At 48.3% G+C, this 16,432-nt stretch overlaps 1 protein-coding gene across 1 annotated transcript in view; it reads right to left on the bottom strand.

Moving 5' to 3' along the window:
- Positions 1 to 4,553: 4,553 nt before the first annotated feature.
- The window catches only part of LOC130566673 (adhesion G protein-coupled receptor B1-like), a 13,634-nt gene continuing 1,755 nt past the window's right edge, over positions 4,554 to 16,432 (bottom strand). Inside the window, exons 2-32 of the mRNA XM_057354324.1 lie at positions 14,867 to 15,739; positions 14,265 to 14,414; positions 14,087 to 14,182; positions 13,827 to 13,991; positions 13,584 to 13,748; positions 13,279 to 13,443; positions 13,030 to 13,194; positions 12,838 to 12,939; positions 12,636 to 12,742; positions 12,357 to 12,551; positions 12,197 to 12,265; positions 11,482 to 11,590; positions 11,245 to 11,388; positions 10,970 to 11,045; positions 10,715 to 10,817; positions 10,511 to 10,554; positions 9,818 to 9,941; positions 8,954 to 9,057; positions 8,758 to 8,860; positions 8,519 to 8,669; positions 8,365 to 8,434; positions 8,210 to 8,276; positions 8,034 to 8,119; positions 7,779 to 7,950; positions 7,599 to 7,694; positions 7,470 to 7,506; positions 6,744 to 7,378; positions 6,609 to 6,644; positions 6,356 to 6,460; positions 6,212 to 6,262; positions 4,554 to 6,120 (exon numbers count right to left, since the gene is read on the bottom strand). Coding sequence (XP_057210307.1) covers positions 5,923 to 6,120; positions 6,212 to 6,262; positions 6,356 to 6,460; positions 6,609 to 6,644; positions 6,744 to 7,378; positions 7,470 to 7,506; positions 7,599 to 7,694; positions 7,779 to 7,950; positions 8,034 to 8,119; positions 8,210 to 8,276; positions 8,365 to 8,434; positions 8,519 to 8,669; positions 8,758 to 8,860; positions 8,954 to 9,057; positions 9,818 to 9,941; positions 10,511 to 10,554; positions 10,715 to 10,817; positions 10,970 to 11,045; positions 11,245 to 11,388; positions 11,482 to 11,590; positions 12,197 to 12,265; positions 12,357 to 12,551; positions 12,636 to 12,742; positions 12,838 to 12,939; positions 13,030 to 13,194; positions 13,279 to 13,443; positions 13,584 to 13,748; positions 13,827 to 13,991; positions 14,087 to 14,182; positions 14,265 to 14,414; positions 14,867 to 15,578 — 4,602 coding nt within the window. The 5' untranslated portion in view covers positions 15,579 to 15,739 and the 3' untranslated portion in view covers positions 4,554 to 5,922. The remainder of the gene's footprint in view (positions 6,121 to 6,211; positions 6,263 to 6,355; positions 6,461 to 6,608; positions 6,645 to 6,743; positions 7,379 to 7,469; positions 7,507 to 7,598; positions 7,695 to 7,778; positions 7,951 to 8,033; positions 8,120 to 8,209; positions 8,277 to 8,364; positions 8,435 to 8,518; positions 8,670 to 8,757; positions 8,861 to 8,953; positions 9,058 to 9,817; positions 9,942 to 10,510; positions 10,555 to 10,714; positions 10,818 to 10,969; positions 11,046 to 11,244; positions 11,389 to 11,481; positions 11,591 to 12,196; positions 12,266 to 12,356; positions 12,552 to 12,635; positions 12,743 to 12,837; positions 12,940 to 13,029; positions 13,195 to 13,278; positions 13,444 to 13,583; positions 13,749 to 13,826; positions 13,992 to 14,086; positions 14,183 to 14,264; positions 14,415 to 14,866; positions 15,740 to 16,432) is intronic.

Here is a 16,432-nt window from a genome sequence, read left to right on the forward strand (position 1 = left end):
ATTGTTTCTCTCTCTTGTCTAGCAGACGGCTGAGAGACACTTTCTTCTCACAGGCCATTAGACTTTTGAAGACTTCACAATGACCCTTCAATACAGCCCCATGCACCACCACCGCCATGACTAGACACATCATACACTTCTAGACACTACTACATCCCTTCACTAGAACAATACCAGTGTGTTGTATGTTTGTGTACTCTGCATTATTCAATTTTGTATTGTAAATACTGTTTCACGTCTTGTTTATACTACACTTCTGTGTTTTGGAACTGTGACAATAAAGGTAAATTGATTTGCTTAAATCTGTTTAAGTGTGCTATTTGTATTGAAATTATAGATTGAAAGAAAATGATAGATTGTGTAGGCCAAATGAATCCTACGTATTATTGCAGTAGTGCATTTCAAGTGTAGGAGTAGTAGTACTGAAAAACACTGCAGTGTTTCTGTGTAGACTGTCAAAACAATGTGTACCTTTTTGTCACTTGGGCAGTACCCTTTGAAAAAGGTCCTAACATGTTCCATTAGGCGTACAGATATCTGTCAGGAAATAGGTGGAAGAACCCAATTACAGGCAGCGGTATAAGATTTTAGATTTTTATTTATTTTTATTTTTTTTTAGATTTTAGATTTTAGATAAGGAGCTAACAAATGGGGTTTATTATTACAAAGAACACAAAACAAAAACCCACGAGGGGGTAAAGCAATAATCACAGCTAGGGGATAAGAAGACAGCAAAACAGGACGTAGACTAATTAACACTAAACTAGAACACCACTAGACATTAACTAAACTAAACACTTACTAGCCTTGCCTTGAGTTAGGGTAATCCACAGAGGTACACGAGCATATAGCACAGCACAAAGCACAGGTGTAAACAGGAAGGCACAAAACGATTCAGCACAAGACAGAGGACACAATGGCAATATATAGGGAGACTAACAAAGGATAATTAACAGGGGACAGGTGTCGGGGATGAAACACTGATGGAGAGCTAAACGAGGGCGACCGGAGAGAGCATGTGGAAAGCCAAGTGGGCCAAAATGCTTCTCTCCACATTAAACAGGGGATCCTGCCACAAGATCAAGAAAGACATGACAAGATGAGGCAGAATCATGACAATATCTATACATTCGTTACCAATATGTTCCTTTGCAATACTACCTTTTGGGTTCTAATATGCACTTTTAGGTACTTTTTGAAAGGGTACCGCCCCAGTGACAAAAGGGTAGATATTTTGAGCATTATTTCTGACAGTAGTGAGGATCACTCTCTATTGTATTTGTGAAGCAGTGAGTCTGTCACTCTCTCACACAACTGAGACGAAGCACATATCTGAAACTCTTTCTTCTAAACACACAGACGTCTCATCACTGAAGCCTTTACAATTAAAGTACATTTCAGAGGGAAAACTTAAAGGTACTCACACACACACACGCACGCACGCACGCACGCACGCACACACACACACACACACACACACTCTCGCACGCACAGCCACAGACCCAGCGATGTGTCACATGTCGGCTGTTGAGAACTCTTCCCTGCAGAGCAGAATTGCAGTTTGAACACTTCTGGCATTTGGTTGTGACGCAGAAGCACGGCTGTATTCCCCAAGCGCCACTTTCACACTAAAGCCAGCTCATGTGACTCACCATTTTCAAACAGCACAATTACTTTCTCTTGAAACAAAAACCCACACGAAGCTTGAGTGGCACATTTCTGCTCTTTACATTCAACTCACTCCAGTTAATCTCCATTAGCACCGACGGCAGGACACACACGAGAAGGGAAAAAGGGCAGCGGACCGGACCATCTGAAAAACAACATAAATCATAAATCATCATCATGAAGTTTTGAGAGCTTTCTGCTGGATTTTCTTCAGTGCATACAGCAGATCATCATTGCGGTTGATATACATTTCCCTGATCTCTGATATCTTCACAGACTGTTAAAATCATCTGAAACTATGAGACGCAAAACACTGCAAAAATCACGCCAGAGTCATCCAGCATCTTATGACAACTCATGAGAATCACCAGAAATCAATAGTCCAGAATCCATCCTCACGTGAACCTAACCCTTTCATCCTCTCATCAGCACTCCCAGGGCCAGCTGCTAAATTCAGATTAGATAGCACCAATCAGTCTTACTTTTTAGATTTCTATTAGATCTTTTTTATAAATCTGACTGTAAGCAGTGTTGAAGAACCGTGTAAGACTAGTCTAAGCAGTTTGTGCAGCCGGGCCCTGGAGTTTCTCATCTGTCAATCAACCTCTTACTATAAACATTCATGTATGTTGAAACACTCTGGTAGCGCCGGTAGCGAGCGGGGGGAAGGGGATCTGGGGATGACGTCGGCTGATTCCTCCGCTGCGGAACTCCCTCCGGTCCCCACGGATTCGCCAAGGTCGGCTATGGATCCGGTGGTGCGGAGAAGGAGGGAGAGGCGCAGCGGAGGAGCGTCCACGCCGGTGCAGCCGGCATCCAGTCCGGTGCGGCCGGCGTCCAGTCCGGTGCAGCCGGCATCCAGTCCGGTGCGGCCGGCGTCCAGTCCGGTGCAGCCGGCATCCAGTCCGGTGCGGCCGGCATCCAGTCCGGTGTTGCTGCCGATGTCCTGTCCAGTGTCCAGTCGGGTGCAGCCGGCGTCCAGTCTGGTGTGCAGTCCTTTGTCCAGTCCTTTGTCCAGTCTTGTGTCCAGTCTTTTGTCCAGTCATGTGTCCAGGCCGGTGATCCAGCCGGCGTCCAGTCCGGGGATCCAGCCGGCGTCCAGTCCGGCGATACAGCCGGTGTCCAGTCCGGCGGTCCAGCCGGCGTCCAGTCCGGCGGTCCAGCTGGCATCCAGTCCAGTGCAGCCAGCGTCCAGTCCGATGTCCAGCCTGGTGTCCAGTCCGGCGCCCCAGCCGGCCTTCTAGCCGGCGTCAAGTCCTGTCCAGCCGGCCTTCCAGCCGGCGTCAAGCCCTGTCCAGCTGGCCTTCCAGCCGGCGTCAAGCCCTGTCCAGCCGGCCTTCCAGCCGGCGTCAAGCCCTGTCCAGCCGGCCTTCCAGCCGGCGTCAAGCCCTGTCCAGCCGGCCTTCCAGCCGGTCCCTGGGACACTCCCAGGGTCAAAGACTGTTCCCCCCAGGACTCCTCCTAAGTCCCCCAGGACTCAGCGCCCTCGAGCGCAGCCGGGGACTGGGACTAATCCACACCCACATGGACTGCTCCCTATGGGCCCTTGTTTGGCCCCACCCCCCTCCCATGTTTGTTATTTTTGATGTCCCACCCAAGTCCTGTTGTTGTCTTGTCATTTTTGCCCTTGATTTTGTTTTCTTTGTTTTGCCTTGTCCTGTCTGTCTCCCAGTCTGTCTTGTCTCGTCCGTCTACCCCTTGGTGAGCACCTGGAGGTGCTCATTAAAGGGGGGGCTTCTGTCATGGCTCTGCTTCATTTAGTCATGTTTTTCTTGGTCCTGTAGCAGAGCCATGACAAAGCTTTTGGTTATGTGTGGAGAGAAACATATTATTGTCCTTTTGACAATAGTATACGTTCTCTCCAGTGTCTCGTCATTGGCCCCACCCCTCTCGTTTCCTTGTTACCTTTCCCTGAGTGTTTTATTACCCACACCTGCCCTGTGTCGTTATCCCTCGTTTGTCTTACCTATATATACCCTCTTGTTTCTTTGTCCTGGGCTCGTGGATTGTACTGCGTTGTGTATGTGCTTGTTCCTGTTTTTGCCAGTGTCCTGTTGCTATTTAAATCCCAAGTTAAGTTGTGTTTTTGTAAGTTTGTTAGCGTTTGTATATTGTGTTCTTTTACCCTGTCTTAGTTTTTTGTCCTGTCAGTTTTAGTATCTAGTGTTGTTTGGTTTGCCCCATCGTGGGTTTTTGTTTTGTGTCCTGTTTATTATTTATATTAAAAGCCCTTGTTAACCCCTTCATCGCCGCTGCCTGCATCTGGGTTCTTCCACTCAGCGATCCTGACACGACCTCCATCATGACTTCGAGTCTGGACGATGCAGATGAGGTTTTCATTAGTTATTTTATTTATTGTTTGGTTCCACTAGCGGTAGGGTTAGAAATCATTTGAATTTGATTGATTCCGATTCTTTTCGATTCCCAGTTTCGATTCCACAGTTGAGTAAAACATTTAGATATCAACCTGTATGGTCATTAGCCTGCTTATTGACATATATTGCAAATATATATATTTATGAGCAGCGTTTTGTGTATATATACACATGGAACCATGTTTTTTCTGATTTATTACAATTTGCATTGCAATAGTTGAACTACATCATGGTTAAACTGTAGTAACTATGATGAAACTATGGTTAATTTGTGGTTCCTGTTCTTTTTAATGACAAAAGTATAGTTAAATTATGCTTACTATAGTAAAATATTGGTAATGTTCATAAGGGCTTTTATTGAGATATCAGCAGATCACACAGCACGTGTACTTTTCAGAAAATATGCACACAGGAATTGATTTAATCTCAAGTATACGATTGGAATTGATTTTCCATTCCCAACCCTAACTAGCGGTCAATTCAATCTGGTAAATAAAAAACAGACACTGTTATTTTGATGTGGTTTCTTTTATTGGAATGAGACACTTTCACCTATAGTTCTTTAACTGTACAATCACAAGAGGAAGTCAAATACACAGAGACATTCATACAGACTTCAGGAACTGAACACTATGTGAGGAAGGTTATTAACACACACACTTACAAAACAAGAGATCGTACAGGTGAACAAGGATTCAGTGTCTCAACATCCTCAGGTACAAAAACTCAAAGGCATTTCCTGAAGCACAGTTGAATAAAACTATAAGCTATAACTCTGTCTTTATATATATATATATATATATATTTTTTTTTTCTTTCCTGAAATGTCTGTTAGCAGCAAGACAGTGTCTTGTGTTGTCCATTATTTTCCATCTGGTTTCATTGCTAATAGTCATTAAACAGTATTGACAAAGTGTCATAGAAAATGAGACCAAGCCCTGTCAGGGTTCTAGTCAGTCTATGGGCATCAAGCACGTGTATCAGTCTTGTATTAATGCCACTGAGATTCTCACGCTGGCACTGTGGAAGTGTTCAGAAGTTCCCAGATGTTCTCCAGTTCATGTAATGTGCCGTGGATTTTCCTTCACAAAGCTGAAGACAGAGCTGTCTGAAACAATGTAACACAAGAGTCACCGCCGCTCCGCCTAAATGAACCAGAATGCTGCGAGGTTCCGAATTCCTTTTTGAAATCATACTTGAGCGTCAGTCGTTCTGCTACTGGTTTGGGGATAAAGGAATTACTTCATAAAGAAAAAACGTAAGTAAAAGTTTGATGAACAGATCTGACAAAAAACATAATAAATCATATCACGTTAACAAGAACCAATTCATAATAATAATACTTTATAATGCTAACAGAAGGAATAATGAGAAATGCCAAGCTCTTACAGCTAACAGGAAAATTATAGTTCCCCACACAAAGCGCTCAAACACCCCAGCGATTTCAGTTCACGTGTGTCCATTTAGCACAGCTCGAAGAAAACACTTGGAGACATCTGGCTCCTGACGCTCCTGACGGAGAGGGCCGAACTCACAGGTCGACACCGGTCCTGTGGGAAGATTAGCCCATTCTCTCTACTGGAGTCACAGAAAAATGAAAGGGCTCAAGCGGGCGTCCACAGACACCCCTCCTGGAGCAGATGGAAGAGCGTCGGGAAAAGCTCTCGATGAACCAACCGCATCTCTCCTCACACGGAGCAAGTAAAACAGTTCGGCTCTGTTTCGATTCCCTCTAACGACTCATCTTGAGCTGAGAGCTGCTACTGAAGCCAGAGAGACACAGACGGAAATGACAGACGGGTACAGTGCGTTCCCCTCTGCCCTCGCTCCTTCTGTTCTGCTCTCTTTCCCAAACCAACAGCAGTCGGAAGTAAAGCCCTCACACCTCCGTCTGCAGGTCGATGATTTCTTGGCCCACGAGGGGGATGGCGGCTCCGGCCTTTTCCCACTCCACACCCTGGAGGTCTGGAGGAGACGCCTGCAGGGGCTCCATGTCTTTCCTGACCCAGCCGGGAGGGGACACCTGTGACCTGCTCATGGTCTCCCACGATCGATCCATTGGACCCTGCTGCTTATCCTGTAGAACGAGAGACAAGGAGGACAGAATTAAACACCCGCAGCCGACGGGAAAACGTCCTCCAGTACGTGTTCACGCAGGGCACACTCACGCTGTGGTTTGTCTTGTCACTTCCCGCTGAGGAAACGCTCCATCTTACGGACTGCGGGGAGAAGTAAGAATCACTCTGTTAGACTCAATCTGTTCTCGTCTGTAGGAAAGATTCATTGGTGACCCGTGCGGTTCTCTTGCTCACCTTACTGTCGGAGGCGGGCGACTCTCTGTCTTTCTCAGCGTGATGCATCTTCCTGTTGAGGTCCTGGAACATGTTCTGATGGCGTTTTCTTGTGTGCATGATCTTCTACAGAAAATAGACAACAGAAGGAATGTATACCAAATGTATATTCTGAATTTAATCTGCACAGATTATTCAGTGCACCCCTGAAGAGACCATGTGGTTTTTCAAACAGTTACCGTTGAGATGAAATGAAAAGAAAGAGAGTAATTACCTCAAAGTCCAGTTCTGCGTAGCGGGACTTCTGTCTCTGTGAGCGGGACGAAAAAACAGAGAAGACAAGGTTAGCATCACGCTGTGATCAACTAGATCCATTCCTGCAGAAGAGAGACGTGACGTGATCTCTTACCCCCTCGCTGACCTCCAGAGAGCTCATGGACAACGTGGAGATGGTTTCGCTCTTGGACATCATGGAGTTCATGGAGTCAAAGGTGTCGCCCAGACTGCTGGTCACGTGACTCTCGCTGGAGATGTTGTGTATGTTCTGAATGGGCGAGTCGCGCTCCGAGTAGGACATGCTGATGCGGTCTGCGGGCAGCGTTTTGACGGCGTAGGCGGCCTGGGGTTCGGCAAAGGTTCCGCTCAGCTGCATGAGGCGGGCCTGCGGCAGCTCGGTGCTCATGTTGTACTTACTGGAGCCGCTGGAGTCGTCTTTGGGTTTGGAGCGCAGGGTGGAGGTGGTGTTCGGCAGAAGCACGTAACCACTGCCGTCCGGACAGATGCTCTCGGCCTGCACCCGGGCCAGATCCGCGTCCAGCTGCTTAAAGAGCTCGCTGTCGCACACGTACACGGGTTTGCCGCAGGACGGGTCGACGCCGCGCCCCTTCTCCCTGCGCAGGGTGAGCGTGTGGCTGGAGTATTCGGGGACGGGAAGAACATGGCTCTTGCCACTGGGGATGGAAGGAAGTGTGTGGAAGTTTGGACCGAGGGGCAGAGGAAGCTGAGGAGGGGGCATCTTCTCCTCTGAGGAGCTCTTCATACCACCTGAGGAGGAGCAGACACATGTCAAAATGTTTCTTTCTTTGCAGATTGGATTATAGAGCGTGTTTCATTGTCAAGTGGTTTGTGTGCTCACCTGGCCGGTTTGAGTCAGCATCCTTCTCAAAATCAGACTGACACCAAAACAGAAACAACAAGACATGAGTGTTTGAATAACATTTTCTACTGTCAATAGCGGCAAAACGTGGCGTTCACGTGTGCTCACCATGAGCTGTGTGTGGCCGTTCTGTAGCGAGCTGCCGGAATCGCCGTTGCCGTCGTCTTTGCGGTCCACCACGCGACACTTCACCGCCTCCTGGACCTGAAAACACACGCTGGTGAGCTCTCGCCGTGGCACTCCAACGCACATGTATGACGTGTGTGCTGCGGCCGTCAGGGCGCTCACCTCTCGACGCAGGATGCAGTGCACCATGACAATAACGAAACCCTCCAAAGAATCAAACACAGTGAAGAGAATCTGGAAGAGAGCGGATCTCCGGTCTGTGATGGCCAACACGGCTGACATCCATGTGAGAGCGAGAAGAGGCAGAACCACACATGAGCTCCACAGCGACGCCCTGCAGGACACAAAAGGAACAGCACATTTAAACGCCGCTGCTATGTGATGTGCCAACCGGTCGCTGTGAGTGTGGACTCTTACCCAGCTCGCTCCTTCAGCTTCACATCTGTGATGCCGTCCTTGGACACAAGTTTGTTGAAAACCAGAATACCAATCACCATGTTCACCTAAAACACACACACAAGGGATCAATGTTACTGAACGCTCGCCACAGCTTCATGCGCATGAGCATGCAGTGACCACGAGCAGATCCTCACCAGTACAACAGCAGCGGCCGGACCCACAAATGAGTACAAGAGCCCACCCTCAAGAGACAGCCAGCAGCTATAAGAGAGAGAGAGACATTCCACACGTTCAGAAACATGAATTTAAGTCTGCTCGGCAGGGTGTTGTGTTCAGCTGAAATACTCACTAGTTGACGGTGCCGTAACCTTTAGCTTTGGTGAAACCCACAGAAACAGCGACGACTAAAGCGGGCAGACCTGATGCAGAGAAACAGTGTTACACACCATCCTAGAGATGAGCAACACAAACACACACTCATTCCAGCACAGACACACACTCACCCCAGCCAAGACACAGGAAGCGCTTGCGGATGATGCGATTCCGCAGGCGGCCTGTGACGGCCATGTATGACTGCCACGCCTCCGTCAGGACCCAGCAGAACGAAGACAAGAAGAAGAAATGCAGGAACGCTGCCACTAACGTGCACATCACCTGCAAGAGACACAATGAGACACGAGTGAGTCACAGCTGAGATGGTGGAAGGGTGAGAGCTGGGTGTCGGGCTCAGGAGTCACCTCACCTTGTTGCGTGCTTGCGTCTGACTAATCAGAATTAGGGCATTAGAGCAGATGATTGACAGACAGAAGTTGATGAGGATTACGGAGCGCTCGGATCGGATGTACCTGAGAGAGAAAACAACAGCCAATCGATCAACAAACCTGCACACAAACCCACCAATCAATCAAATAACTGATGGATCACTGCGAGCGTCTTACTTCCACACTGAGACATAGATGATGATGAGGAGGAGGAGCGTGAGCGATGACACCCCACATCCTACGATCATCGTAACCGATGGCAACAGAGACTTATCCATGTTCTGTGAAGAAACACACCCACATCAGTGTCAATTCACACACACATTGGCCTACCACACTCCCTCAGGACAAGATGACTGGCAGAAATAGGGCAGCTCATGAAAAAGAGATATGAAGGTGAGAGCGAGCGAGCGCGAGCGCGCGCGCGAGAGAGAGAGTTAAATTCATATGCAAATGTCTGTACTGTAATTGCAAAGGAAACAGGAATATAACGAAATCTAAAAGATAACCATAAAAAAGGTAAAAGTAAAAAAATGTGTTAAAACAATGACAATTAATTGAGCTAAATGAGCAGGTTTGTGTGTGTGTTATGCGCTGCTCTATTTCTCCTTCATTCGCCCTTGACACGCACGCGCACACGCACACACTGAGGGCATGTACAGTAACAGGTCACAAAACGTTAGTACGCGACAACAGGCGTCAAAACAGAATGCATCGCTGATGATAAGCAAAAGCATTCTGTCTTCACGCATCGCGTTGCAGCGCTGATAACCGAATTAAGGCGCGAGAAAGACTGCGGATGCAGTTACCATGGCAACTGCCTTCTCGACTCTGCGCCACGGTACGCATCGTCACATCTTTACATGAATTCAACAACTGACATGCAAAGCATACAACACACGAACAACACAAGAGTCCTAACGACACGATCATAATCCATTCATTTATTTGACATTATCAGCTGTCGATCAAAAATCACGCGCGCACACACACACGCACACGCACACTGCAGATAGCACGCGGCGGTAACGGAACACTTACCGAATCGGGGTTCGGTCGCGCGATCAGGGCGAATGTGGACAGTCCGTCACACACGCATGTGGTGCTGGAGTCGCGCGTTACCGATCTGCAGCCGCGCGCGGACCAGGAGCCGAGCGGGGACGCGCTGCACAGAAACACACACACATATTTATAAACGCGCCCTCTCGCTCTCTCTCTCTCTCACAACTCCTCCCCAGTCACACATCAAAAAAAACATAGGACTTTATTAATATGACTGATTAGAAAAAACAAAGAAATGACGATCACATCCATGAATAAATAAAGAAGCCAATATCGCAAACAATTGAATGTTAGAGAAAAACAGAATAACAATATAAGAGCAGTGAAGAGTTATACAGTAACTCCTTGACTGGATGCGTTTAAGAAAAGTTCAGATTTACACATTCAGATGAGTCATTCATTTCAGATCAGACTCAGTGAATCATGTCAAGCATTCCATCTGCATGTGTGTGGGCAGTGAGAGAGAATCATTGAAAGGTTTTGGATGTGCTATGAATATTCATGAGGTCATGAGTGATGTGTGGAAGTGGGCGGAGACTAATTCAAACATGATTATCAGCTGTTAGGGCGGTGTGGAGAGGACACTTTGTACTGAGGGCACTAGAGAGAGTGTTGACCTTCCGGGCTGTGATAACACACATTCACAACACACACAAAAGTGGTTCCACCCACCTGTCACTCTCGTCCCAGGCGATGCAGGTCTCATTAACAGTGCCCTACACACAGACAGAGAGAGTGAGAGGTCTGGTTAGGGGGTGTTTGTTCCATACAGTATGTCACACAATTTATTTCATGAACTAGCCTACTCATGATGTCACTGACTCTAGAAACTAGCAAATGTGGCCTAGATCTGCGTCTGTTTCCATGGTTACTCACATTGTGCAGATGAGGAAACTCAATTTCGACTGGAGCTGACAAGAATCCAGGGTTAGGCTTCACTGTTACCGTGACGACCTTTGAGTTCAGTAGCGTGTTGTTACTGTGTAAAATAGATATCAAACATCATGATGACATCCTAAAATCTAAAGTGAAGACACGACTGATCCACGGCAGACAAAATTCACTGTGTGTGTGTGTGTGTGTGTGTGTGTGTGTGCGTGCGTGTGTGCATGCGTGTGTGTGTGTGTTTACCTCTGAAAGGATAGAATTGGAGCCAGATTTCTGTAGAGAACGATACCAGTCACAAAACCAGTGCTCTGCTCAGCATCTAAACACACATACAGAGCTGCATTAGTCTCAACACACATGCAGGATGCATGAAAAGTGTTCTATGATCTTTAGGTTTAGGGATAGGGTTAGGGATAGGGGATAAAATATACAGTTTGTACAGTATAAAAAACATTACGCCTATGGACTGTCCCCACGGAGATAGTAAACCAGACATGTGTGTGTGTGAGTGTGTGTACCTGGCACGTCCAGACTCAGGGCGCTGCGGGATACAGTGATCTTCTCTTCTGAATTACGGACCCAATCGATCATCCCGCGCCAGCCCTTCATGGGAAAGGTCACGTCAGAGGTCATTGCTCGGGGACGCTTCTGGATGCTGAGCTCTGATTGGACAGTCAGAAAACACCAGTCAGACACACACACACACACACACACACACCTGCTGCTCTTACAACTGTCACCACTTTCACACTCACCCAGATTCTCGGTGACCTCATAGATATCCTGAAAATCTCTCATCTGAAGTCCGATCATGTCAATGAAGTTCTCAATCAGACTGAAGAACTCTCTGATGTTTGCACCCATCTGCAACACACAATATTCACTTTTTTACATGGTTTATATAGGAGTTATATTTTATTTATCAGATCTTTTTTCTAAAAGTGCGTCTGAAAACTGGTCCCTGCATGTGAGATCAGAGCATTTGGTCTTCCTTGTTAAATGTTGGTTTAATAAAAGACTTTGCCATAAAATCTCAATTTGCTCCCCTTTGAATCTCACTATTTCCTAACAGATTATAACGAGGTGACATTTGTGAACTTTTGTTTCTTTTGCACACACACACACGCACACACGCACGCACACACACACACGCACGCACGCACGCACACACACACACGCACGCACGCACGCACGCACACACGCACACGCACACACGCACGCACAGACGCACCCAACCCCTAAACCTAAAGATCATAGAAAACTTTTTGCAATTAGATTTTTAAAAATTATCGTTCTGTACAATTTATAAGCTTTTGTGCCCATGAGGACCTCAATTTTGGTCCCCACAGTGACACGAGTCCCCATGAGTTGTGTGCATTCAGGTTTAGGTCCCCACCGGGATATAAAAACATGTCTGCACACACACACACACACACACACACACACACACACACACACACTCAGACTCACCAGCTGTGCTTCCTCCCATTTGTCTCTGTGTGTCTCCTGCAGTAAGTAACTGATGGTGTGGGCATAGTTCTGCGGATCAAATCATTCAAGTTTTTCAGTGAGAGACTTTTATTACATTCATTTCTTAAATCTGCTGCTGTACACACTGTAGTGTGTGTACCTCCACATCAGCATTGCTCAGACTGTGTCCGGACCCCTTGAAGATCTCTGTGCTGTTCCTCAAGACCTCCATCACAGCCAGCAGATCTCCGCTGTACTTCATACTGTCAGTTGAGGCCATTCTCAGTTTGGACAGAACCTCTGACACGCCATCCACAAACCGACCACGCTGAGACTGAGTCACGTGATCGCGTGTCTGGAGAGAGAAGGACGTTTAGTTTTCTAATGGAAGACATACATTCTCAGCACAGACTTGTTCAGATCTCTCCGGCTGACTTACCAGCGTCTGGATGTCCTGGAATTCTTTGGAAATGCATTTAATGTGAGTTGGATTTTCCCAGAAGGCCAGACCCACAGCGTCCAGCGTGCATTTACGCAGAATCAGGCCTGCAGAATTCACAGGGTGAAGAAAGACAGAGGGGTTAACGTCTCTCCTCACTCACAGCGACTGACAAAAACAAATCGCACAGAATCATCAGTACCTGCGGCATCAGATGGGCAGGGCACGGTCGCAGTGTCGCCAGCGGGGGTCTTTTTCCACACCACACTGCTGTAGCTCTCCTCTCCGCAGATCTCGTGAGCTTCTGCAACACACCATATTCAGCGCTCAAAGTCACCGCCTCGATTTCAACCGGGTTCTCTTCGAATTGCAACATTAACGTTTGTTCCCTTACCTGGACACCGCTTCTCGTTGCAGCTTCGCAGTTCAGTTTTGTCACCGTTGCACGGCTCTCCACCAGAAAATGGCCCCTCACAAACTCTCTGTCTGAGCTGGTGACCTCCACCACAGCTCTTACTGCAACTGGCCCACGAGCTCCACGACAGCCACCTCCCGTCCACTAGAGAACAGTAACGCAGTAGCTAATATATTAATACTCATCATCAGAGCGATATGTTCAAGCATTTGTCAAAGAGGAACATACCAGGGCACTCTCGGATAAAGCAGTTGCTAGTCTCAAGCCATTCTCCTCTGCACTCCGAGCCTCCGTATGACGGGCCGTTACACTCTCGGGTTCTCTGCATTGTTCCGTTAGAGCAAGAAGATGAGCAGGGCGTCCAGGCGGACCAATCGTTCCAGGAACCATCAACTGCAGATGGAGAAGTCAGATCATTAATTGAGTTATTGTTGAAAGAAAACAGACTGAAAGCATGAAATGTGTGGCATTTAATAGGGTCTACAGTGCCACCTGGTGTTCACAGCTTGAACAGCATTAGTGTTGATACTGACCTGGGCAGACAGCGATGTTGCAAAACTTGGTCTGTTTGGTGGGCCCGCGGCAGGGAGCTCCGCCGTGCCGAGGCTGCTTGCAGGTGCGGACACGATCGCGATATCCACGACCGCATGTGGATGAGCACAAACTCCACGGGGCCCATTCGTCCCACGAGCCGTTCACTGCGAACATAAAATCACAGGTTAACCTCCATTCGCTGCAAAGGGACGCCGCGGGAAACAGAAACTGTGTTTGTGTACCTGGGCAGACAGCAGTGTTGTTGCAGGGTCGATTCTCTCTCAAAGGGCCGGTGCATTGTGTGCTTTGAGTGGACACCATGCAGGTGCGAGTGCGAGTTTGCCAGCCTTCTCCACAGCTTATAGAACACACACTCCACGGAGACCACTCGTCCTGCTGAGCTTCTTCTGCACACACACAAAGACGCACAAGGGTCATTGGGTTACCTGCATTTGTAAGTACTTTACCAATGGCACTCTAATGTTGTCACGGGGACACGCACCTTTGTGAGGGGCCTGGTTTGCCATGATGGTGCCATCAGCGTCTCGCCGTTGGCCGATGATGGATCGCAGGGCTTGACTTCTCTGTCGAACTTTACCTGCAAAAGGAAATGCAAAACACATGTAAGCTGTAACATCAATCTCTGTGAGACAGGATCTGCTGGCGGAGGCTGAACATACCAATGCAGGGCTGAGGGTTGCAGGACCGGCCCTCTTCTACCACCCCCTCGCAAACCCCATCCTCGGGTTGACACGCACGGCTGCGAACCTGGACTCCACCGCCACATTCATTACTGCACTCGGACCAGCGGCCCCATCCGCTCCAGCCCCCTGCGAACACAACACACAGTGTTCAACTTTACGCTGGTCAAACTTTGGCATCTGCAAACAGACTTCATGAGTTCAGACATCATGAGCAATCGATGCAGCATTGTTTTCTCATAAATGCCATAAAGTCTCCCTAACAGCAGGGCTGAGTTTAGTACATTCTCTAAATAAACGGGCCAAATGCCAGGACGCCCCACGACACGGCCATCTGAATTGCCTTTAATACCCGATGCGCTCTGGAGACTGAAGGGTCACTATGGCAACCTCGAGCGGGGCATCGATTGCTTCAGCAGAGACTTTGTGAGAGCTGCTCACAAAGAAACACATTAACACACATGCTTTGAAGAGCATCAAATCCTGCTTTTATTTTACCATCCGATTACAGCAACAGTCTCCAATATACTGCCACTGAAACCTGTGTGTGTGTGTTTTAAAGATACATCTCACACACTTACTCATGATCTCAGCATCCCGGTTGTTGTCTCTAGCGGTGGGCGAGCACTTCTCCATGTAGACTCCGCCCCTATAGCAGCCACCTGCCTTCCTTTTGGGTGGCTCCCAGCACTGGCAGGGCGTTGCCATGATACCACAGGGGTTTCCATGGGTACTGGTGGCCAGGCAATCTTCCAACCACTGACACAGCATCTCGCAGGCTGGCATGCTTGGGTTCCTCTTCCCCACAACCAGAAACTCAGCACTGAATTGGCTACCTTCGTCGTTTCCCTCGTCCACCTCCACGGGCTCAATACCGAGACGTGGCATCACCTTCCGCAGCTGCAGGAACTGTTTGCTGGACTCCAGGTAGGCCACCGCAGAGGAAGCGTCACACAGTCGTACCACCTCGTCGAAGCTCTCCATGCCCAGGTACGTGCGTGAGGTCTCCAGGAAGGAGTCGAACTGGAAGGTTCGGATCTGGCGTGGGGTGCAGGACTCGGTGGGCTTGGTGATTTTCATGTAGACGGTGTATCTGCGAGGATCGGGGTTCTGCAGGGTCCAGGAGCAGGGAGCTGACGGCAGGGCGGTCTTAGAGGAGAACACGCCGAAGAAGCGGCTCTGCTCCAGGGTGGCACAGGTGGCAGAGGCCGGCCCGGAGGGAGTAGAGGTACCGGGAGTGAACGCCACACACATGCACGCCAACAACGCCAACGAGACGAACCGCCACTCCATCTTCTGTCTTGAAGAGGACGGTCGGACCGATGTGATGGGACCCTTTGACGTGGTTCAGAGGATTCTGCTTGGGTTCTTTTGACCTGGCAGGGTCTGATTTGTTCACTATGTTTTAATGTGGATGGAGGGTTTGATTCTTCACTAGATTGAAGGAGTCATGTCTGTAACACAAGAAAAAGGAGACAATCAGTGTCATCAGGGCACACAGACTAACATTTATTGTGACTGTCAATCATATCTATAGAGGAGCTGAGCTTTAGAGCGAGCGCTGTCAGAACGTTAGCGCTAATGTGCACACTGCCATTACACTTAGACTATAATTACTGTGCCCTTCACAGGAATCTCTCTTCCTGCAGTTCTCTACTGCCCACGCTTTGACACGTGGCACAGCCGATTGCGTCAAACTGACGTCCACGCAGACTCAGCTCACGCCCACGAGTTTTCAGCGCTGGAGAGAGAGAGAGAGAATTTCTGAAGGAATGCTAGCCCCGCCCTGACAGACCGGAGAACTTTCTCTGCCCGTGTTAAAGTCTGACTGTTGCCATAGCTACAGGTGCCTGTGAAAAACATCTCCTGTGTTAAGAGCATCTCTGTGCATTTTAAGCAGCGCTTTAATTTCCCGTTCCCGATGAAGAGAAAGCATGCAGCAGAGAGAAACAGCATTACAGATCTGCCCTGTGTTCACATCTGACCCCTTTACTCAAAGACACTCATTCAATAGAGAGAGAGAGAGAGAGAGAGAGAGAGAGAGAGAGAGAGAGAGAGAGAGAGAGAGAGAGAGAGAGAGAGAGAGAGAGAGAGAGAGAGAGAGAGAGAGAGAGAGAGAGAGAGAGAGAGAGAGAGAGAGAGCGGGT

This window comes from Triplophysa rosa, linkage group LG16 (genome assembly GCF_024868665.1).
Source record: "Triplophysa rosa linkage group LG16, Trosa_1v2, whole genome shotgun sequence".
Lineage (NCBI taxonomy): Eukaryota > Metazoa > Chordata > Actinopteri > Cypriniformes > Nemacheilidae > Triplophysa > Triplophysa rosa.